General features: G+C 38.7%; 1 protein-coding gene across 2 annotated transcripts; it reads right to left on the minus strand.

Moving 5' to 3' along the window:
• Positions 1 to 19630: 19630 nt before the first annotated feature.
• On the minus strand, positions 19631 to 24241 carry LOC107795193 (proteinaceous RNase P 1, chloroplastic/mitochondrial). Of its 2 annotated transcripts, XR_012697260.1 has the most exons (3): positions 24080 to 24241; positions 21101 to 23011; positions 19631 to 19951 (listed from the first exon to the last, which is right to left on the minus strand). XR_012697260.1 is itself a non-coding variant. In XM_075226337.1 (2 exons), the coding sequence occupies exon 2, from the start codon at positions 22934 to 22936 to the stop codon at positions 21218 to 21220; it is 1719 nt and encodes a 572-aa protein (XP_075082438.1). In that variant the 5' UTR covers positions 22937 to 23011; positions 24080 to 24241; the 3' UTR covers positions 20925 to 21217. The 2 variants fall into 2 exon arrangements, 1 of the variants encoding a protein (XP_075082438.1); XM_075226337.1 differs by lacking the exon at positions 19631 to 19951 and having other exon boundaries at positions 20925 to 23011.
• Between the last annotated feature and the right edge of the window lie 64 nt (positions 24242 to 24305).

Genomic DNA, 24305 nt, shown 5'->3' on the forward strand with positions numbered 1-24305 from the left:
TACATCTTCTCATTTACATCTTCTCCTTGTAAATGCTTAACTTGCTATTGGGAAAAATTGTCCTTTCTTGGTATACTCTCGCTTCTTGTCTACCAGTCCTGGATGTAGAGAGGCCTCGATGCATGTATTACTTAAGAACGAAGAAGAGGCATTTTATATGTATGGTCAGTTGATACAATATATTACTCGGTAAGGTGCTTGGTGTGATTGGAAAATATTTTATAAAATGGAAATTTCAGTACTAATTTGTTATAAATATATTATATTATGGATGTTCATTTAATAATCCGTTGTAAATAAGCTTCCTCAAGAAGCTTATTTATATGAGACTCCGCCGTAAATATGTTTATCTATTTAGTACTCTATTGGAAATAAGCCACCTGAAGAAACTTATTCTTTCGGTACTCTGTTATGGATAAACATCACTTCCGCTAGAAGAATATCTATATCTGGTACAATGAGCTTATCCTTTTGGTACTCCGTTATGGATAAGCATCACCCCCGTTAGAAGATTATCTATATCTGGTATAGTAGCAGCTTACACAACAGCTTGCAGAAGCAACTTACACTAGGGGTGGGCGTCGGTCGGTTCGGTCGGTTATTATGAAAGTACGGTTCGATTTATCGGTTTTCAATTTTGTAATATTAATAACCAAATCAAACCAAAGCTTTTACGGTTCGGTGCGGTTTTTTCAAAGTTCGGTTCGGTTATTTCCGGTTTATTTTTTCGATTTTAAACGGTTGTAGGAACAACAAGTATTTACGGTTTGTAGGAACATCAATAAACAAGGCTCGAATTTATTTGCTTTTCGTCCAGCCCAACAGCAAATTGTCATTTTGACTTTTGAGAAAGACAACCCAGCAAATTGTCATTTAGTTGTTGTTTGTCCAGCCCAGCAGCAGAGAAAGACAGTGGCAGACGACAGTCTAACACAAATTTTGCTGCCAATAACACTCTAATTTGAAACTACACTATAAATGAAACCGAGAATAGACTATAGAGAACAAGTACACAGAGAGCAGGGAGGCCTTCAGTGGCATCAGTGCAAACAGAACACCTAAGTAGCAAAATACCGCATAGTTCAGCACTGGCAAACTAGTCCAAAACAGTTTAACACAGTGGCAAATCTAGCAACTACCAAAGTCCAAAATAAGTCTAGAAATACCATCACCAAACAACAAAATAGTGGCAAACTAGTCACAAGCCACAAGCCACAAGCCACAAAGTAAGTCTAGAAAATGATACTTAAAGCCTTAAATACGAATCACTGGATGAGGCATGAGACACTTCTTAATATACTTCACTAAGCCATAAGTGCCATAATACTTTGGATGACAATTATAAACTCGACCACAATGAAGGCATTTTGCTTTGCGGGCTTCTTCATTTACTTTAACTAGCTCAAAATGTTCCCAAATAGGCGATCTAGCTTTAGGACCACGAGGCATAGTTAAACCTACAAAAAAAATTAAAAAATCGAATGAAAATAGAATTAAGGTCGGAACTCCTATAAGTCTATAACAAATAGACACTATAAGAAATCATAGCTACGACGACATTTATTTAGCGACATATAATAAATGTCGAAAAAAAACTAATTCTTTGATATTAAGATTTTGTTAAGTATTTTTCTATTCTAATCTGTTGTTCACTGGATTAAATTTCTGGTTAACTGCCTTTAAAATATTTTACATGAGGTTAAAGTTTGCACTTTCTTTGATTCATCTTTTTATGTTGAAATAATTTTGTACTAGTAGTGATGAGATTATTAATATTATTTGGTTGTTCAATCGTTCTTACTGCTATAGAACCTTGAATCCATTTACTAGTACATACAGTATTTATCAAACGATTATGTGTAGATACTAATTTTTCTATGTTCATAAGTGGAAACATGTTTAATCTGTACCTTTCTCTTTTAACTTTAGAGTTTATTTACATTACTTATTTATTGTAGTGGTATGTAAAGCAAATTCTTTGCTTTTTAGGTTGGCCATCTACCTAGGCAGAAACATCCAAGCACCTTTCTCTTTTAACTTTAGACTTTATTTACAATACTTATTTATTATAGTGGTATGTAAAGTAAATCCTTTGCTTTTTCGGTTGGCCATAAACCTCCTTTGACAGAAATATCCAAGCACCTTATTATTTTATTGGTGTACTTGATTGCTTTTTGAAATTTTGAGAGAATTTGTGGTGCTTAGTACTAAAGTAAAGTTGTCCATACGTTAGACCCGATTTTGAAATATATTGAAGTGAAAGACTAAGACAGTGATACATTTTCTTTCTTCATACACAAAAGAATAACAATGAGACTAATTGAAAATCAACATCAACAAAAGACTAACAGTGAGACTAATTGAAAATCAACATACACAAAAGATTAAGACATTTTCTTTATTCATAACTCAGAAGAACTCGCACTAACCTGAGGATGAAGGATGAGCGACAAGCTGAGGAAGAAGGCGTCACAGTGAGCTGAGGAAGAAAGCGCAGAACTCACAGGAACTCAGAAGAAGTCGCAGCAGTCGGCGACGACGAGTCGCAACAGTCGCACAGGAAGAAGGAAGAACCGAAGAGACAAACTTTTCAATTGATGTAGGTTTGAGAACCCTAAATCTAATTCTTTATTTAGGTTTGGGAAATGGGAAATGGGAAGTGACTAAGTGTAATGTGTATTAGTGATTTAGTCGGTTGTAACCGATGGGTTTGGACTTTGGGTATTAGACAGACTATCAATAAGTTTAGGTTTGGGTAAACTAAATTGGGCTTCAAAGTTCAAATAGATATTGGGCTTCAGCCTAAAATGGGTAATAACTAATACCCAAAATTTTGGTTATTCGGTTAAACCGAAAACCGAAATACCAAAACTGTAAACCGCACCGAAAAACCAAAAATTAATAATTTAAAAATCGTGCACCGATTGAAAAATCGATTAAACCGAAACCGAAAAATCAAAATTAACGGTTTGGCCAATTTTTTCGGTTCGATCGGTATTATGCCTACCCCTAACTTACACAACATCTTCCTTTCTTCTATAAATAGAGGGGATTTCAGTTCATTATGCACATAAGTTTAAAGTTTGAATAATATATCAGTTTCTCTCTATACTTGTCTTTACTTTACTGTCTTTATTTTATAACACGTTATCAGCACGAGACTCTGCCATATCGAGCAAATACATTAAAACTATCAGAGGTACGGATTTTCTTTTTCTAAATAATGTAAAATCTTTCTAAACTTGAATTTGTATCCCTGAATATATCGAGTAAAAGCAACATGTCTTGGGTGCTTGATACTGAAATTCATCTTGGGTTTGGCAGACACCATCAAGGATAAAAATCAAGCATCAAACCAAGATCATGCCAAAGCAATGATATTCTTACGCCATCACCTTGATGAAAGCTTGAAAATAAAATATCTCACTATTAAAGATCTAGTCACACTGTGAAATAATTTGAATGATAGATATGACCACCTGAAGATGGTCGTTCTTTCACATGCACGTTATGATTGGACTCATCTAAGACTACACGATTTTAAATCTATCAGTGAGTATAATTCTGATATCTTCAGAATTATTTCCCAATTAAAATTATGTGGTGATAACATTACTAATCATGATATGTTGGAGAAAACTTTCACCACTTTTCATGCCTCGAATATGCTCCTGCAACAACAATATCGAGAGATGGGATTCAAAAAGTATTTTGAACTTATCTCACATCTTCTTGTAGCCGAACAACATAATGGGTTATTAATGAAAAATCATGAAAGTAGACCTACTGGTTGTTGTCCATTCCCTGAAGTGAATGAGATAAACTTTTACCAAGCTAAGCGTGGAAGAGGACGTAGCTCTAGTCGTGGTCATGTCCGTGGTCGGGGAAGAAACCCTAATCATGATAATAATAATGCACCAAAGAACCCTCATCACCACCAGCAGTGGAAAAGGAAGAAACAAAAGCATGAAGCGGTGCAAGCAGCAAAGGCAGAAAATGCATGCTATAGATATGGAGAAAAATGGCACTGGTCACGTATATGTCGTATGTCAAAGTACCTGGTTGAGTTGTATCAAGCCTCTCTGAAGAAGACAGAGAAAAATGCTGAAGCAAAATTTATTTCTGAAGATAATTTAGACTTCATGCATTTGGATGTAGCTGATTACTTTGCACTCCCGAAAGGAGAAACAAGTCATGTGATAGGTGATGAATCTGTAGAAATATAAATATTTTAATTTTTATTGTTTATAGTAGATAGTATGATTATGTAATTGTTCTACATAAATAAAAGTTATGCTTTGATAATGATTTTTACTATCATATTTATTTTTGTTTACCCTAAAAATTGAGTAAGAATTAAACTTATATTGTGGTTTTAAGGATATGTGATTTAAACTAGCACCAATTGATAAATAACGAACTAAATAGATAAATTGGACAGTAAAATAAATAAAACTGATCTGCAAACAATGCCTCGACCTTGATTCAAGATAGTCTCGAGGTTAGTTAATAAGAACAGTAGAGGATGGAACAAACGGTAATGAATAGTAAGTAAGACAAAGAAAGCAATGTATATGTATATTTTTATCAGTGAATCATGATGTTCTACAAATGATTGGAACTCCTCTTTATATAATAGAGGAAACCTAATTATGGTATGTCTCTAATTTTAGAAGAAAATCGTATAAACAACTAGTTAACCGCTTCTGATTTGGTCTGTTCCGAGATTCACGCCATGATCCTCGACTAATCACGGATATCCGTCCCGAGATTCATGTCGTGATCTTCGACCAGTTACTAATATCTCGTCATTCCATTATTATGCTTCACTCGAAGTCGGTCATACTTGGTCTCGATTATTGCTGGTCTCAGTCTCAACGTACACTTCGATCTCTAGGCTTGATGTCTTATCCTCGAGCTCGAGTCTGATTTATTACGAGGCTACCTCCGATGCAACTCTCTTGTCTCGATCAAACAGCAAAATCGGATAGGCCCGATTTTCACCGTATACAGATAGTCCCCTCGTTTCTTGGAGTGTAACGAGAAGAAACGAACTGAACCTTCGATCTAGTACCCCGACCAATTATGACGTCAACAACGTGACGTAAGCGACAAAAGCGATTGAAGCATCGCGTCTGCACAGTCCCCAAGGTCATTAATTAACGTCAGTAGATGGTTGGCCATCAGTGCATTCAAACCATCAAAGTGGCTATTATAAATAGACCGCCTTCATAATCTTCCCAAACTTTACCTTTAAACTTTCTTCTAATCTTCAAAAGCTCTTTTATTCTTTTTAAGTTCATAACTTTGCCGGTTTCCATTTGCCAATCTCTTATTAAAATATAAATTTCGTCTTCTTCTTCCTTAAACCTCATATAGCAATGGGGAAAACGTTAAAGACCGTTCCTCAAGAAGAAAAAGCTTCCTCATCGCGGCCGGTCGGTGACAAGACACCAGTGGAGCCACATATCAAAGAGTGCATTCCCGGGCCATATGAACTTACTTCCGACTTTAAAGTTGAAAAACCCTCTTCGGTTCCTGGCCGATGCGAGCCCATGTCTATATACATCTGTTCGATATCCGAAGGCGATCTCGAGCAGGTGAAAAAAAACTGCCACTGGTAGAATAAAGAGGTGGTGATTCCTACCCCTAAGGAGGACATCACCACTCATGTGAAAGGGTTCTTAAGTGTATATACTTACCCTTTCACACTAGGTTCCGTCGATCCTGTCATAATCGACTTCTGCCGCCAATACCGAGTAACCCTAGGCTAGATCTACCCCTCTTTTTGGCGCATTATCATTTTGCTCAGATTCTTCTCGAGAAAGATTGAGGGTATGTCTTTCACCCTCGATCATCTCACTAGGCTATACAACCCCCGTCTTTATCGGGGCGAACTAATAAGGCTTCAGCGCCGGGCCACGATGATGCTATTCTCGAGCATAGATGAGGACAAGGACCGAGGGTGGACGAGCCGGTTTATCTGAGTCAGGACCTCAAACTTAATCCCTGTCGAGCAGATGTCATTCCCCGAAGAATGAAACATGAAGCGTAAGTAGAATTTCACCGATAACATTTGATTACTTGTTATGTTTCCTTTACCTCTTCGTATGCTGAGCGCTCGTGGCGCGATTTGACCAAGTGCTGATGGGAGGCCAAAAATTATGGTAAGTTCCCCTGTTCGTGTTTGATGCTTTCCTATGAAATACTTCTTTTTAACTTGATTTCTTCTCATACAGGTCTTGGAGATAATGTCGTCATGAGGCCGCCTCCCCTCGGGGAAGGGGAAGCCCCGAAGCCGATAAAAGACAAGAAAATGAGAAGGGCCTCGACTCCAGATACCCCAAAGCCCAAGAAACGTAGGGCTCGAAAGTCGAAGACTGATCCCTCTGTTCTTTCTGCCGATGTAGTCCAAACGCTACGAGATGAAGACGAGGAGGGAAAAGATGCCGACTGCCTGCTGGTGGCTCGGAAGAGGGAAGACATCGAAGCTTCGAGAACTGCTGAGCCGATGACGGTCGAGGAGGTTCAGCCGCAGATCGAGGTAATCTCGGGGGAAGGTCCGAGTAGGATCCCCGAGTCATCGGGTGTTGATGATGTCTCCTGCCGTGATGAGCAACCGGCGGGTGTGCCCGAAGGGTATGGTTCTGAGGCCCTTCAAAGAGAAGATAATTCCCCGAGTGACTCGTTCGGGGCAATTAATATCGATAATTCGCCGCCCGACCCCACATTCTCCGAGGGGCAATTTCGGGATACTCGGTCCATGGGAACCCCTGAAGTAGGGACGACCCCCGAAGGGGACGATACATTTCATGGTTGCTTTGCGGGGGTCGATGATGTTTCCGACCTTGAGGCATCACTCATTTTTTATGAGGCTCGGCAGCTTCTGAACCAAGTGAGTTTTAGCCCATGCTACCATGTTTGTGTTTGTTCTTATTTCTTTAAGTTTGATTTCCTTTGTTTCTGTACAGGTTATAACGCTCCATCGAGAAGCGCCTTCCAAGTACCCAGTTGAGCTGGCCCGATGTGAGGCTGATCTTAAAAAGCTTACGAAGGAGTGAAACGCCCTCAAACTCCTCTATGTGCAAAAAGAAGAGGAGATCGTGAGCATTCGAGCCGGATTGACAAAAGCTCATCGAGATCAGACCAAGTTCATTGAACGGGTAATGTAAATTTTTGGGAGCTTTTTATGTATTGAATTGATATTGGCAACTAACACTTTGATCTTGCAGGTTTAGCAGAAGGCCAAATTGGTTGAGCATCTTCATGAGGAGGCTAAGATGAAAGAGGCAAAGACTTTGGGGTGGAAGTAGAACATGGACCGTCTCGCCTCGGAGAAAGAAACGGTTCGGGCCCAACTGTCTTCCGTTGAGCATCAACTCCAAAGTGTGAAGAAGGAGAACTTGGCCCGAGCCTAAAAGGTTGAAGAGCTCGAGACCCGGTTGGCCGCTGAGCTTGCAAGGGCCACATTCGAGGCAGAGATGCTTGTGGCCTCCTACCGAGCTGACGCGAAAGCCGCTAACACTCGGGCAAAGGAAATTTCTGATGCTGCTGAGGTTAGATTGCCCCGTGTTGCCGAGCATGCTAGGCGCCATTCTCGAAGATAGACTCTTAAGGAGGTACATGCTCGTGGCTTTGACCTCACGGCTAATATCGAGAATGCGAAGGTTTTGGAGGACGAGGCCGGAGCTTTGCTTTTCGATGAATAAGACTCTGTGAGTGGATCCGAGAGCAGAGATGAAGATGAAGCTCCCGAAGATGCGGCTCCCGAGGCGGAGTATGCACTTATAATTTTTTCTCCTTTTGTTTTTTGTGTAAGACCCTGAGTGGTCTTTGTAAATACTTTGCATATATGAAAGATTTCTTTTCTTTCCGTTTTGTCTCCGATTTCTGATTTATGATAAATTTTGTTTTGCCTTTGCCTTATGAAAACTTTGTTGCAATCGGGTTATTGTAGCCTTTATAGTCGAGTGAGCAATAACTCGAACTCAGAGTAGAATAAACCCTTAGGTTTTTTAGTTAAGCGAGGGCGAGTCCCCGAGATTGATAATATGTTTGGGATTTTGATTTCGGATGGCTTGATCTAAGTCCTAAATGTACTGCTTTTAAAGCCGAATTTGAGAAAGTTTCGAACTCACAGTAACAGAACCCTTAAGGTTTTTATATCAAATAATGATGAATCCTCGAGCTATATTTTATTTGAGCCCGAAATAGTGGAACCCTTAGGTCTGAATTGAATGAGAACAAAATCTCGAACTCTAAGTGTATTGGCCCTTAGGCTCTTTAGATTGGGCCGATATGGCCTCTAAAAAATGGCTGTTTTCCCCCTTTTCGGCTTAGAAGACTTAGTAAAATAAAATTTTCTTTATGTCTTAACACGTATTCTTTACCCATTGGGTTTTTTGAGGGTTCGACGTCGATTGAAACCCCTTTGCTTTTTGTGACTTAGCACGTTTGTGCTAAGATAATTTGATACCTCTTAAGGTTTTTCGAGGGCTGATTTTATTGAAGCCCTTTTGATTACATACCGAGGATAGCCATTTTTAACCATTTGTTCAAAGAATTCGAAAGCCTATTTTTATTGCGGAATTCGGACGTCTCCGAGCCGCTTTAATTTGGCCGTAGCCTTTGGGTATGCCTCTTGGGCTTATTTCCCAAAAATACTTCGAACTTGTTCGAAGTGTTAGTCCCCGAGAATGATGGCCTTGGTATGTAGATCGAGGGGTGCCTCTTTGAGGTCTTATGAATTTGAGTTTAGATTACTTGAATATGTCGATCGTCGATGGCAGTCCCCGAGTGTACGAGGTATATTTGCACTTGGCCCTTGAGTCATTTCTCACAAAATCGTAAGTATGGAGCTTTGTATAGAAAATTTTCTTTGAGACACAAGATGCTTGATATAAAAGAATGCTTCTTTGTATAATTTATACATGCGTACATGTTTTTCCATCGGGGCTCGACTAATCTATACGGACACGGTTCATTCGACCGTTTGGCCTATTACAAAGTTTCTCTATCGAGTCCCTTTGACACGAAGTATTTTCCTCGAAAGTGTAACATCCGAGGGTGATGCCCCAAGTATTCGAGGTTGATTGTAAAGGAGCCTTGGATACTGTTGAATGGTTCTTAGGTAGCACATAATCGTTGCCTCATTAAAAAACTCACTGAAAAAACCCACTTGGAAAAAAGGAAATAAAGTCATACCTTAGCAATAATACCGTTTGAGAAGCGATATGTTCCAATTATTTGGCAATTGTTCGCCGTTCATCGTGCCGAGCTTATAATATCCCTTTCCAATGATATCGAGGACTTGGTAGGGTCCTTCCCAATTTGGGCCGAGCTTTCCTTCATTAGGATCTCGAGTGTTGATGGTGACTTTCCTCAGGACTAAGTCCCCGACTTTGAAGTGGCAAAGGTTGGTTCTCCTATTGTGGTATCTTTCGATTCATTGCTTTTGTGCAGCCATTCGAACGAGTGTGACTTCTCATTTTTCATCCAATAATTCGAGGCTAGTATTCATAGCATCGTCATTCGACTCTCCTGTTGTGTGTCGAAACCTGGCACTGGGTTCCCCGACTTCGACTGGAATTAAGGCTTCAGAGCCATATACTAAGGAGAACGGGGTTGCCCCTGTACTGGGCTTTGATGTTGTTTGATATGCCCAAAGGGCTTCGAGTAGAATTTCTCTCCATTTCCCCTTAGCGTCGTTCAACCTTTTCTTTAGGTTTTGGATAATAGTCTTGTTCGTCGACTCGGCATGTTCGTTCCCACTAAGGTGATACGACGTTGATAATATCCTTTTTATTTTGTGGTCTTCAAGGAATTTTGTCACTTTGCTGCCGATAAATTGTTTTCCATTGTCACACACTATTTTGGCAGGTATCCCAAATCGACACACGATGTGATCCCAGATGAAGTCTATAACCTCTTTCTCTCTCACTTTCTCGAATGCATGTGCTTCAACCATTTAGAGAAATAGTCAATCATAAATAAAATGAACTTGGCTTTACCTGGGGCTGATGGCAGAGGGCCGACGATACCCATCCCCTATTTAATGAATGGCCATAGGGATAGGACTGAATGAAGTTGTTCTCCGAGCTGATGGATCATCGGTGCAAACCTTTGGCATTTATAACAAACTCGTTAGTGTCTTTTTCTATGTTATCCTAGTAGTATCCTGTTCTAATGATTTTGTGAATCAGTGATTCGGCGCCGGAGTGGTTCCCATAAGTGCCTTCATGGACCTCTCGTAGAACATAATCGATGTCTCCTGGTCCTAAGCATACTGCCAATGGTCCATCGAATGTCCTTCTGTATAATGTTCCATTTTCAGCCAATGTGAATCGAGCAGCTCTGGTTCGTAGGGCCCTCGACTCTTTAGGGTCCGATGGGAGCTTTCCATTATTCAAGTATTCAATATATTTATTCCTCCAGTCCCAGGTTAAGCCTGTAAAGTTTAGCTCGGCGTGACCTTCCCTGATTACGGTTACGGTGGAGGTGCTAATGTAATGGATGCTGGCCATATAAAGGGTGTCGATCTTGCTGCTGAGAATTGAGATCATTGGTACCTTTGTTTTGGTCTACATTGTTTTCTCTGGCACTGACCCCAAAAGAAGCGCCAGAGACTCCCATGTCCCTGTATTGGCTCCCCTTCCCCATTTATGGATCTCGAGAGTTGAACGACAGTCCCCGAGCTGATCTCATCTTCCTCGATCGATGACTCTAAACTTGCAATTGCACCGGCCTCACTGTTTTGTTCTCGAGGTACATGCTGTAAAGTCCATTCCTTGAAACGGTGCAAGGTTACCTATAGCTTGCCCAAATACCTTTGCATTATCTCCTCTCGAACTTCAAAGGTTTTGTTTACTTGGTTCACCACCAGTAAAGAGTCACACTTGGCTTCAATGACTTCTGCTCCTAAGATTTTAGCTAGCTCAAGACCTGCAATCATGGCCTCGTACTCGGCCTCATTGTTAGTTAACCTAGAAGTTATGATAGATTGCCTAATAGTGCTACATGTGGGTGGCTTCAAAATGATGCCTAACCCGGACCCCTTCACATTCACAGCACCGTCTGTGAAAAAGGTCCATACCCCCGATGATGTACCCGATTTTAACAAGAGTTCCTTTTCGACTTCGGGTACGAAGGTTGGCGTGAAATCAGCCACGAAGTCCGCTAAAATTTGAAATTTGATGGTTGTCCGGGGTTGATATTCGATATCTTACCCACTGAGTTCGACCGCCCATTTGGCCAATCGGCCCGATAGTTCGGGTTTATGCAAAATATTATGATGTGGGTAAGTGGTTAATACACATATGGGGTGACATTGAAAGTATGGTCTTAACTTTCTAGAGGCGCTTATCAGTGCAAGTGCTAATTTATCCAAATGTGGATATCTAGTTTCTTCTTCTCCTAAGGTTCGACTTACATAATAAATGGGAAATTGCAACCTTGCTCTTCCCGAACTAGGACACCACTTACCGCGATTTCCGATTTTGCCAAGTACAAGCAAAATTTTTCATCTACCTTTGGAGTGTGAAGCAGTGGTGGGCTCGATAGGTATCGCTTCAATTCCTCTAATGCATATTGGCATTCCGGGATCCAGGCAAAATCGTTCTTCTTTTTTAGCAGAGAGAAAAATCTGTGACTTCGATCCGATGACCTCGAAATGAATCGACCTAAGGCAGCTATCCGTCCAGTCAGCTTCTACACGACTTTTACATTGTCTATGACGGTGATGTCTTTGATGGCCTTGATTTTATTGGTGTTAATCTCGATCCCCCAATTCGATACCATGAAGCCAAGGAACTTGCCCGAACCGACCCCGAAAGCACATTTCTTGGGGTTGAGTTTCATGTTGTATTTTCTTAAAATCTCGAACGTTTCCTGCAAATGAGCCAAATGGTCCTCTACGCGCAGGGACTTAACTAGCATGTCATCAATATAAACTTCCATTGATTTACCTATTTGTTCTTCAAACATTTTATTTACTAGGCATTGGTAAGTAGCTCCTGCATTTTTTTTTAGCCCGAAGGGCATTACATTATAACAATATGTTCCATACTTGGTGATAAATGAAGTATTTTTTCGGTCCTCCAGGTTCATTTGGATTTGATTGTACCTCGAATAGGCATCGATAAAAGTAAGGATCTTGAGGCCAGCCGTGGCATCGATCATACGTTCGATGTTAGGCAGTGGAAAAGAATCTTTAGGGCACACCTCATTTAAATCCTTATAATCTACACACATTCTGAGTTTGTTTCCCTTTTTAGGGACTACAACTGCATTGGCTAACCATTCGGGATATTTCACCTCCCGAATGGATCCTATTTTGAGAAGTTTAGTTACGTGAATGTGTGCTTTACCTCAGACTGGGGTCTTCTCTTTTGCTTCACCGGTTTGAAGCTAGGGTCCAGGCTTAGCCGATGCGTCGTTATCTCCGGTGGAATCCCTGCCATGTCTAAATGGGACCAAGCAAAACAATCTATGTTATCAATAAGAAATTGAATAAGTTTTTTTCTGAGTTCGGGGGTTAATCATGTTCCCAGGTATACCTTTCGCTCGGGTAGGTACGATCAATATAACCTATTCCAGCTCTTCGACCGTTGATTTGGTGGCGTCAGAATCTTCGGGAACAATAAAAGTTTGAGGGTGTCAGAAAATCCTCCTCTTCTTCTTCTATCTCCTGCTTCCCTGATTCGGTTGAGGCTAGTGGCTGTGATTGCTATTTGACTTCCTGTTTACTTTTGATGCTCGACCTCTCCGTGGTTGACAGTGTCGATACCAGTGTTACCTCATCCACCGCAAACATTTCCTTTGCAGCATACTGCTCCCCGTATATTGTTTTTACACCGGCCGACGTCAGGACTTTCATCATTTGGTGGAGAGTCGAATATGGGTCTGGGAAACCTAGTATCTTTGATCCTTCCGATTGCCGATACAATGCCCGATGCCTAGATGCTAAAGTTATATTCCGATAACCGAGGTGCCTCTGTGGGATCGGCATACTTGTCAAAACCACTTTTGCTCATAAGTCCCCGAGAATTCTGTCCTTGATCACTTCTTCGATCGCTCCAGGTGGAATTGCATCCTGAACCATCGTTCCTTCGATCTGCGGTATATGGTTGATATCGGTCTCTGTTCCACCTTTGCTCTCTGTCGATGTCCCTATGGTTTTTAACTGCCGACCTATTTGTATGTACTGAACTGGAAAGAGTTCCTGATTGGTCATCCTCAACCCTGATCTTCGATTGATATCGATTGTGCACATCTGCCCAAGTTACAGCTACATACTCGATCAAATTTTATTTCAACTGTCCTGATGCTATCGAACTTCGCTCGTTCAACCCTTGGGTGAAAGCTTGAACGGCCCAATCATCTGTGATTGGTGGCAACTCCATGTGTTCCATTTGAAATCGGGATACGAACTCCCTCTGCATTTTATTATCCCTTTGTCTTACCTTGAAAAGGTCTGATTTCCTCGTTGCGGCCTTTATGGCCCCAGCGTGTGCCTTTACGAAATAATCTACTAACATGGCAAATGAGTCGATGGAATTTGGTGGCACGTTGTGATACCAAATCATTGCTCCCTTCGAAAGGGTCTCTCCGAATTTTTTCAATAACACAGACTCGATTTCATCATCTTCTAAATCGTTACCCTTGATGGCGAATGTATATGAAGTAACATGTTCGTTAGGATCAGTGGTCCTAATATATTTGGGTATGTCTGGCATACGAAACTTCTTTGGAATAGGCTTCGGAGCCGCACTTGGAGGAAATGACTTTTGTACAAACTTCTTCGAATCCATACCTTTCAAGATTGGCGGTGCCCCCGGTATCTGGTCGACTCGAGAGTTGTATGCCTCCACTATTTTATCATTGGCTTCGATTTTCTTCTCCCTCGATTCAATTCTTTTGGTAAGCTCCTCGAGCATTTTCATTACCGTAGGATCAGTCCCCGATACGTTACCATTCTACCTTTCCGGTACTAGTTCGGTACGACGAGTAATTTCCGGCTCGACCCTATTCGGAGCTCTATTTTGATTTTGTAACTGAGCAATAGCGGCTTGCGGAGCCTGAAGCATCTCGAATATCACTTGGAGACTGACTCCTTCATCTCCTCTGCCCTGTGTTCCTTGGTCACTAGATCGGCCTTCTCTGCGTACGCTCTCCTCGAGACCTGAGCCTAGGTCCGTATTTAGAGCAACGTGCGAACTGACATCAACTGGGTTGGCAGCCGGTTCTCCCTCGAAAGTAGTCTGTGGCACCTCAACTCCTGGAGCAATCACATTTTCGTTTTCACCATGGAATCCGAGGCCATTGTCACCGTGTGTGGATGCGTTTTGTGAGTTTGACATGTTTTAACCTGAAAGCAAAGATACTTGACAAGAACAAACATAAAATAGTGTGTTTCACCAGAATCAGTACCGAACAATCACTATTATCCTTAGCCCCACGGTGGGCGCCAAACTGTTTACCCTCAAAATTGAGTAACAATTAAACTTATATTGTGGTTTTAAGGATATGTGATTTAAACCAACACCAATTGATAAACAACGAATTTAATAGATAAATTGGACAATAAAATAAATGAAATTGATCTGCAAACAATGCCTTGACCTTGATTCAAGATAGTCTCGAGGTTAGTTAATAAGAACAACAGATGATGGAACAAGCAGTGATAAACAATAAGTAAGACAAAGAAAGCAGCGTATATGTATATTCTTATCAGTGAATCATGATGATCTACAAATGATTGGAACTCCTCTTTATATAGTAGAGGAAACCAAATTATGGTATGTCTCTAATTTTATAAGGAAATCATATAAACAGCTAGTTAACCGCTTCTGATTTGGTCTGTTCTGATATTCACGCCATGATCCTCGACTAATCACGAATATCTGTCCCAAGATTCATGCCGTGATCTTCAATCGGTTACTCATATCTCGCCATTCCGTTATTATATCTCCCTCGAAGTCGGTCATACTTGGTCTCGATTATTGCTGGTCTCGGTCTCAACGTACACTTCGATCTCTAGGATTTATGTCTTATCCTCGAGCTCGGGTCCGATTTATTATGAGGCAACCCCCGATGCAACTCCCTTGTCTCGATCAAATAGCAAAATCGGGTAGGCCCGATTTTGACCGTATACAATTTTGTTTATGTCATTTTGAAGAATATGGATAATCCTCAAATTATGTTTGGATCAAAGATCAATCATGAATATTTATATAATTGATAGTGGAACAACTCATGCCATATTCAAAGATCAGAAATACTTTTCTTATTTGCATAAGGAAAAAGAAAATATTTTAATAATTTCTAGTAATATAACTTTGACTAAAGGCTCTGGAAGAGCCATTATATTTATGTCTAAGGGAATGAATCTTATAATAGACAATGCATTATTCTCCTCCAAGTCCCGAAGAAATTTGTTGAGTTTCATAGATATTCGCCGAAATGGGTATCATGTTGAGACGATAGATGAAATGAATATGGAATATCTTTGTATTACAAAGAATGTTTCTTGACAGAAGTGCATTGTAGAAAAGTTACCAACTTTATCTTCTGGCTTACAATATTCAAAGATCAAATATTTTGTGCTTTGGCATGGCCGTTTGGGCCATCCCGGATCAATAATGATGATAAAAATTACTGAAAATTCGAGTGGGCATCCATTAAAGAACCTGAAGATTCTTATAAATAATGAATTTTCTTGTGATGCTTGTTATCAAGAAAAAATGATCACTAGACCATCACCAATGAAGGTTAGCATTGAATCCCCACCAAGTGGGTTGTTTAGATGGGAATATATGTGGGCCTATTCACCCACCAAGTGGGTTGTTTAGTTATTTTATAGTCCTAATAGATGCATCTTCAACATGATCTCATATATGCCTACTATCATCTCGCAACCTGGCGTTTGCAAAGCTATTAGCCTAAATAATTCGATTAAGGGCACAATTCCCAGATTATCCTATAAAGGCTATTCGCCTTGATAATGCTGGGAAATTTTTATCTCAAGCTTTTGATGATTATTGTCTATCAGTTGGGATAAAAGTTGAACATCATGTAGCTTATGTTCATACTCAAAATGGCTTTGCAAAGTCATTTATTAAACACCTGCAATTGATAGCAAGACCACTACTTATGAAAACAAAATTGCCCACTACTGTTTGGGGACATGCTATCTTACATGCAGCATCACTTATCCGTCTCAGACCGATATATTATAATAAATATTCTCCGTCATAATTAGTTTTTAGTCATGAACCACATATTGCCCATCTACGAATTTTCGGATGTGTTATATATGTGCCAGCAGCAACACCACAGCGCAATAAGATGGGCTCACGGAGAAGGTTAGGAATATATATTGGGTTTGAATCACCCTCTATTATTCGCAATCTTGAACCATTGATAAGAAATTTATTTACTGCTCGATTTGCAGATTGTCAGTTTGATGAAATAAATTTCCCAAAATTAGGGGGAGAGAAAAAAGAAATCAAAAGAGAAATTGTGTGAAATTTTTTATCATTATCTCATTTTGACCCATGTACCCCTCTATATGTAATCAGGAGGTCCAGAAGATCATCCATTTACAAAATATAGCAAATCAAATGCGAGACGCATTTACTGATTTGAAAAGGACCATCTACTAGCATGAGAACTAGTGAACCTAAAGCACGTGTGAAGTGTGGTAGGCCTTTGGGTTCTAAGGATCGAAATCCTCGAAAAAGAAAATCAACAAATGATCAAAATGATACTATGAAGGGATCCCCTTAAGAGACCCAAGATCTGATTAGTTCTGAGATTCCTGAAGAAATCAATGAACCCAAGACTCAAGTGAGTGAGAAGCTATTAATAAGTTCTATTGGTGAAGGGATTAATTTAAATCAATCTGAAATAGTGGTGGATAATGTTTTTGCATATAATGTTGCACTTAACATTATGCAAGATAATGAGGATCTTGAACCTCGATCTGTCAAAGAATGTCAACAAAGATCTGATTGGCCAAAATGACAAGAGGCAATTCAATCAGAATTGAACGCACTTGCTAAAAGAGATGTCTTTAAACCAGTAGTCCAAACACTTGCTGGTATAAAACCAATTGGTCATAAATGGGTTTTTGTGCGAAAAAAAAATGATAAAAATAAAATTGAAAGATACAAAGCTCGCCCTGTCGTACAAGGATTCTCACAATGACCTGGAGTCGATTTTGATAAAACATATTTACCTGTTATGGATGCCATAACATTTCGATATCTCATCAGTTTAGCACTACATGAAAAGCTTAAAATACATCTAATGGATGTAGTTACAGCTTATTTGTACGGTTCACTTGATAATAAAATTTATATGAAAATCCTCGAAGAACTTAAAATGCCTGAAGCAAATCCAAAATCTCGGAAAATGTATTCAATCAGATTACAAAGATCTTTGTACGGTTTAAAGCAATCTGGACGTATATGGTATAATGCCTTAGTGAATATTTGCTGAAAGAGGGTTACATAAATAATGTTATTTGTCCATGTATTTTTATAAAGAAAATGGCATCAGAATTTGTTATACTTGTTGTTTATGTTGATGGCATAAATCTTGTTGGAACTCCAGAAGAGCTTCAAAAGGCAATTGAATATCTTAAGAAAGAATTTGAGATGAAAGATCTTGGAAATACAAACTTTGTCTTGATCTGCAAATTGAACATTTAGCAGACTGAATCTTTATCCATCAATCTACCTATACATAAAGGGTCTCAAAACGCTTTTACATGGACAAAGCGCACCCATTGAGAACACCAATGGTTGTTCGATCACTAGAAGTGAATAAGGATTTGTTCCGACCTCCAGAAGAGGATGAGGAACTCCTTGGTCCCAAAATACCTTATCTTAGTGCAATTAGTGCACTTATGTATCTTGCTAATGCTACAAGGACTGACATAGTATTTTTTTATTAATTTACTAGAAAGATATAACTCTTCTCCTACACGGAGATATTGGAACGGGATTAAGCATATATTGCGATATTTAAAGGGAACACTTGATATGAGTTTATTTTATTCTAACAAAGGTAGTGCATGTCTTGTTGGTTATGCAGATGCAGGTTATTTATCTGATTCACACAAAGCTCAATCTCAAATCGGGTACATATTTACATGTGGAGGTACTGTCATATCATGGCGCTCCACTAAGCAATTTATTGTTATTATTTCTTCAAATCATGCTGAAATAATAGTTATTCATGAAGCAAGTAGGGAATACGTATGGTTGAGATCAATGATTTATTTTATTCAAGGAAAATGTGGTTTGGAATGTGATAAAAGATTCACAATTTTATACGAAGACAATGTTGCATGCATAGCCCAATTAAAGGGAGAATTTATAAAAGGAGATAGAACAAAGCACATTTCACCAAAACTATTCTACACACATGATCTTCGGAAAAATGGTGATATAGATGTGCAACAAATCCGTTCAAGTGACAATTCGGCAGGTTTATTCAGTAAATCTTTGCCAACTTCAACTTTTGAGAAGATGGTATACAAGATTGGAATGCGGAGACTCAAACATTTGAAACAAGGTTTTTATCAGAGGGAGTAAAATATGCGCTATACTCTTTTTCCCTCACTAAGGTTTTTCCCACAGGGTTTTCCTTATAAGGTTTTTAATAAGACAACTAGTTATGCGTATTACTAAATATGTGTACTCTTTTTTCTTCACTAGGATTTTTTTTCACGGAATTTTTTCTAATAAGATTTTAATGAGGCACATTATCTTTTAATGAACATCCAAGGGGGAGTGTGATAAATATATTATATTATGGATGTTCATTTTGTACTTCGTTGTAAATAAGCTTCCTGAAGAAACTTATCTATATGAGACTCCGCCGTAAATATGTTTATCTATTTAGTACTCTATTGGAAATAAGCCTCCTGAAGAAGCTTATCTTTTCGGTACTGCGTTATGGATAAATATTACCTCTGGTAGAAGATTATCTATATCTGGTACAGTGAGCTTATCATTTCGATACTCCGTTATGGATAAACATCACCCCCAGTAGATGATTATTTATATATCTGGTACAGTAGCAGGTTACAAGCAGCTTACACAGCAGCTTGCAGAAGCAGCTTACACAACAATTTTCTTTCTTCTATAAACAGAGGAGATTTCAGTTCATTATGTATATAAGTTTGAAATTTGAATAATATATCAGTTTATCTTTATACTTGTCTTTACTTTACAGTCTTTATTTTGTAACATAACTAATCTTTTGGAAAAAAGATTTTTGGCGTTCAGTTGGAGAGGAAAATATATATTTTTCCAAACATTTATTAAAATGTGATGATATTAGGAAATCGAATGATGGTGTTGATAAAAATAGATAGTAATGTCTAAGTATTGGTTATTGCAATGACAATGACTTATTTTCGAAAAATAATATTTTCCAACTTTATAACTATGAAACTGCATAACTTGCAGTTTATAAACTCACAAAGAGATAATGTAAAATATATAGTGTTATATTTTGAAAATTGAGTGATAAAGGTAAATGAATATAGTTTTTCGCCAGAATGGCTGACTTGAGCTCTCCCATGTACCTGTGTTCCTTTAACCAGTTTAGTACTCTAGCCTCATAAAAATACGAATTTATTAACCAACTTTACTCTCAGTTAATAAAAATATCTAGATGGAACTTGAGATCTCTACAATAACATCAATAGACCATCATCTACCATAAAATCCAACATATAATCATTGAGGAATTTCTTGTGATCTTGGTATTGATGTTTTCTTGTTTCTCTATCAAAGATAGACCTGTGCATACTTTCCCTGTTTATATCTTAATAAAAAATGAAGACGATAAAGGTTTAAGGTTTAATCCCAAATTAAGTTGGTTGACTTCTATGAGGAAATCAAAAGTTTTGTATTATGGTAAGGAATCCAACAATCTCCTGCAAGAGTAATATTTAATCCAGTCAGAAATCTAATTAACCAGAAGAATTAAAAATTTATTAGCAAAGTCCATTACAAGGGAAATAAAGACATATATTTGAGATAGTCTGACTAACATCATTAAAGAAAAATCCATAGATTAAACATGTAGATACAAATGCTAGTTTATCATAATTTAATTAGTCCTAGAAGTTCAAGTACACAAAAGCAAAAGCCAGATTAAAACAGCTCTTACCAGCAGAGCCACTTAACAACTGATTGTTTCCTGCAATTATGCCAGAAGGAAGGAACCAGAAAGCAAATTTTGGCACAAAGTCACACATCTCAAAACCTGATTACTATGGTAAAGATAGTGGTTTTTGTAACAATACAACCATTTTTTCAAAGAGCACCCAAAAAGTTGGTTTAAATATTCTTACACAACGTATACTCAATCCTACATTATTTTTACTATATATATTAGAAATAACCAATCTTGTTAAATACATAATTCTCAAAGTCATTAGTGATAACTTCACACTCTTGCCAAGAGCTTCACTATGCATATGCTAACAGGAGGTGGTGGTTTTCACATGGTCACTTGGTATGATGAAGAATTAACCCAAATAATCGTTCATCTAAAATGATAAACTGAAAATAGCCGGTGAAAGTATAATATATGTATAATTTATGTATATATATAATTATGTATAATCAATATATAATCTATGTATATGGTTAAAAAACGTAAACAATTAATATGGTCGGCTATTTGTATAATGATCCCATGATAAAAAACTACTTATATTATCGACACCATGGCCGCAGAGAAAAATTCTATAATTTTGGCAATAAAACTATTGTGACACTGGTGATATATTCACCAGTCATGTAACCTATATCCTAAAACTGCAGTACTACCAATCAGACACGAATATAGCATTATAAGTACGGGTTCAATTGAACTCATAACTTTCAGAGCGGAACATAAAATTTATATGTAAAATTTATTAAAATTAATATAAATAGTAAATATGAACCCATAACTTTAAAATTATAATGGGTTCAATGTTAAAAATCTTAAAAATTGAACCCATAGGATCTAAATCCTAGATCCGCAACTGCTACCGATATCATCAGCACTACCAATATCATCTACTGAGGCATACCTGCTAATATATCTTTTCCTGTGGTTGACATGAAAAAGAATCAAAATGAAGGTCTCTCCAAGTGCAACTTTCACAAGATGCATTCCATGGCTCCCTCGGAGTCGATCAATTTATATATTAATGATTTGATTCCCCAGTTGGTTGAAAGAGAGAGTGCAGTGCTTTTCTCCTGGTTGCACATACCCACTGTCTTGGCATCTCAATGTCATCTCCAATAACAGTTGGCACATGCCAACAACCATGCTCGGACTCCTGAATAACAATTGAATAAGGTGGTGGCATATGGAGCTCAAGTCCGTCATCTCTTGAAGCTGTCATCCGGATCTGATGTTTTTCCTTCCATCTGGGGAAAAAGCTAGTGCCCAACAGTTGGAACAAGTGGTCTCTCATCTCATCATTTGTCAAAAGCAAACCTTTAGAACTGACAGCAGCGTATAACCAGTACCAATCATCATTTGAACCATGTGGAGTGGCATAAAGTGCACCCGCTTTTTTCCAGCTTTCTAACAACTTCTTGTTATTAGGATGTTGAGCAGGACCACCAGTTGCACGACTTTTGTGCAAAATAACTAGCGGAAGTTTGTTTGATTTACTCATCTGTCTTAATTTATTGACAACATTTCTGAGCTGAGAGAAATTAAAACTTCGTTGAGTAATAAGGCCAACATTTGCACCATCCACCACAGCATCGAATGGACCGTGCTTCTGAAGCCACTCCTGAAATTGCACAAAATTAGCCTTAACTTCTCTTTCACAAGCCAATTTTGCCAAGGAATTAGCAAAGTTCTCTGTCTCCTTGGGATCAATGTCAATGCACACAAGCTTTTCACCACACGAACTACAAACTCCAGAGCTATCCATCTCGGCTCTCACCACGGACCAATTTCCCTTTCCCAACCAGCCTTGTCCATGCGAACCACCCCCTCCTTTCACAACACCTTCCTTCACTTTCCCAACATCCCAATTCTCCACCCCAATCTCTGCAGCACATTCAGAGTTAAACCAATCCTCTATCACACCAGCAGTCTCTTCACACACCTGCCTTACATTTGCCCTTAATCTATGCATCGTCTCATATACTTTATCAGCCCTTTCGGACAAAGAACTAACTTTTAACAGTGCAGAAAGCTCTGCTTCCTCAGCCACAACCCCTGATTCCCCCATATGTACGTCAACTTCATAAGCCTTATCAGCCATTCCCTTATCACAAAACCCAAACAATGCTGGCCCATAAGATCTTAACTTCGGAGGAACACCAGAACTCTTCATTTTCTTCACTATATCAAAAGCCATTTCTGGGTCTTGCTTAGCAACCGCCAATCTAGCAGCACTAGTGAACGTGGCCTCATTAGGAGCAACACCATTTACACCCATCTGTTTGAAAATCTCAAATCCTTTTTCAATACCAAATTCCTTGGTACAAGAAGCAGAACAAAGATAAAGCAACACATTATAATGATGAACACTGAGTGAAATGTTGTTTAACTTAGCTTCTTCATAAAGGCGAAGGGCTTCCTGTAAGTCACCGTGTTTTGAACACTGGTCTAGCTTATGGCGCAGCACACTTTCAGGCGCGTCACGCCGGGCTTTCTTGGCGGACCTGCTATTGGAAAAGGTTTTACTTGTGGGTTGTTGGAGGAAAGCAGCGGAAGTGCAGAGATGGGTCTTTTGGTTCATGGAAAAGGGATATGTATGTGGGAATTTGGTATGAATTGGTTTGAAGAAGTGGATAGTATGGGGAAGATGAAATGGATAAGGGGTTTTCGTGAGAAGAGAGAAGAAGGGTGAGGTTTTAGAAAGACAAGGTGAAAAATGACCCATGCGACGAAAGACCATTGCTGGGGATATGAATGACACTTCGGACTACTGTCGTAATGGATTGGTCTCTTACATTGGTGGAAGCTTGAACGCCTGAGAAGAAGATGGTGAAAACAGTGTTAAACTATTAGCATTTCTAATTTAGAATACATCGAAAAAGACAAGAGAGGGTTGCTCAAGTAGTAAGCATCCTCCACCCCCAACCAAGGTAGTGGGTTCGATTCACCAAAGGAGCAGAGTGAGAAGCTCCTGGGAGGGATTAAAAGTTTTAAATATAAAGACATCAAAAACGAACTTTACTGACATCATTATTTGAAGAAAATAGAGGAAACAATTTGCATATTAGTCAAGTAATTGAGAAAAATAAGAACAAATATGTTAGTACTAATTTTCGACTCCAGTCCACAAGGATAGTGTGTATAGTTTAGTATATCTGAAAATAAAATCAATAAGCAACTATATGTCGTTAATAAAGTGTAGTAAGTGCTGGCTAGATGTTAGAATAATTTACAGTGACGCCGAAATGAAAACATAAACCAGGGTAATATGCAACAAGCATGAATATGAGCCATGTCCACAGTGGATCCCAAAAATATCATTTTCGATAAAGAAGCAGTTTGTTGAATTCCTAAAACTAAGAACCATACTCTGTAGATAAACCTGGAAAGGAAAGAAATGCATACAAACGTGTAATGTAATAAAATATCATTATATACAATATGCAATATTCCACTGAAATATCAACTTTTGTATCATTAAAATTAAAATGTATCAACTATCCACCTCATTAGGTTAAGCCTGCACGATAGTTTGAAAACTTTTAGAAGATTCAGTGTTTTTAAGGTAAATGTTGCCTTGGTTTTGAGGTCTCTTCTCAATGCAGAGAGGTAAATGAAACTAAATTGAAGGCCTACTACTTTGATTTTTATCATATCAGTAAAAGAACCCTTATAGGAAGTTAGGTTCAACTATCATAACCACAAAAATGGGAAAATAGACAAAGCACCAATTTATAACCCTTAACTCCAATTCATATGTATAATAACCAATAGAATCACATAATTCCCCAACCGAAAGAACAAAAAAGGAACAAGCCATGCGCAGAATGAAATAATGCGCAAAACAAAAGTAAAAAGTAAAGAGCAGAGAGATAATACTAACCTGAACACTGTAGGAAGAAGAGAAACGAACAACGAAAGGTAAATGGGGGACTCTGAGCTTAGAATATTGTAGATAGATGAAGAAAGTAAAGCGAATTTGAGAGAGAAGCGAAAATCCAGAAATGGATGAGGGGGCTGCTGTTCAATTCGAACGGGATGGTTTGAGCTATTTGCCCTATGGGCTATGGTATGTTAGGAGTATTAAAACATTGAAATGTCAAAAATAC

This window comes from Nicotiana tabacum, chromosome 12 (genome assembly GCF_000715075.1).
Source record: "Nicotiana tabacum cultivar K326 chromosome 12, ASM71507v2, whole genome shotgun sequence".
NCBI lineage: Eukaryota > Viridiplantae > Streptophyta > Magnoliopsida > Solanales > Solanaceae > Nicotiana > Nicotiana tabacum.

Coding starts and splice junctions, on each gene's coding strand:
- LOC107795193 (XM_075226337.1), bottom strand. CDS start 22,936: ATGGTCTTTCGTCGCATGGGTCATTTTTCACCTTGTCTTTCTAAAACC.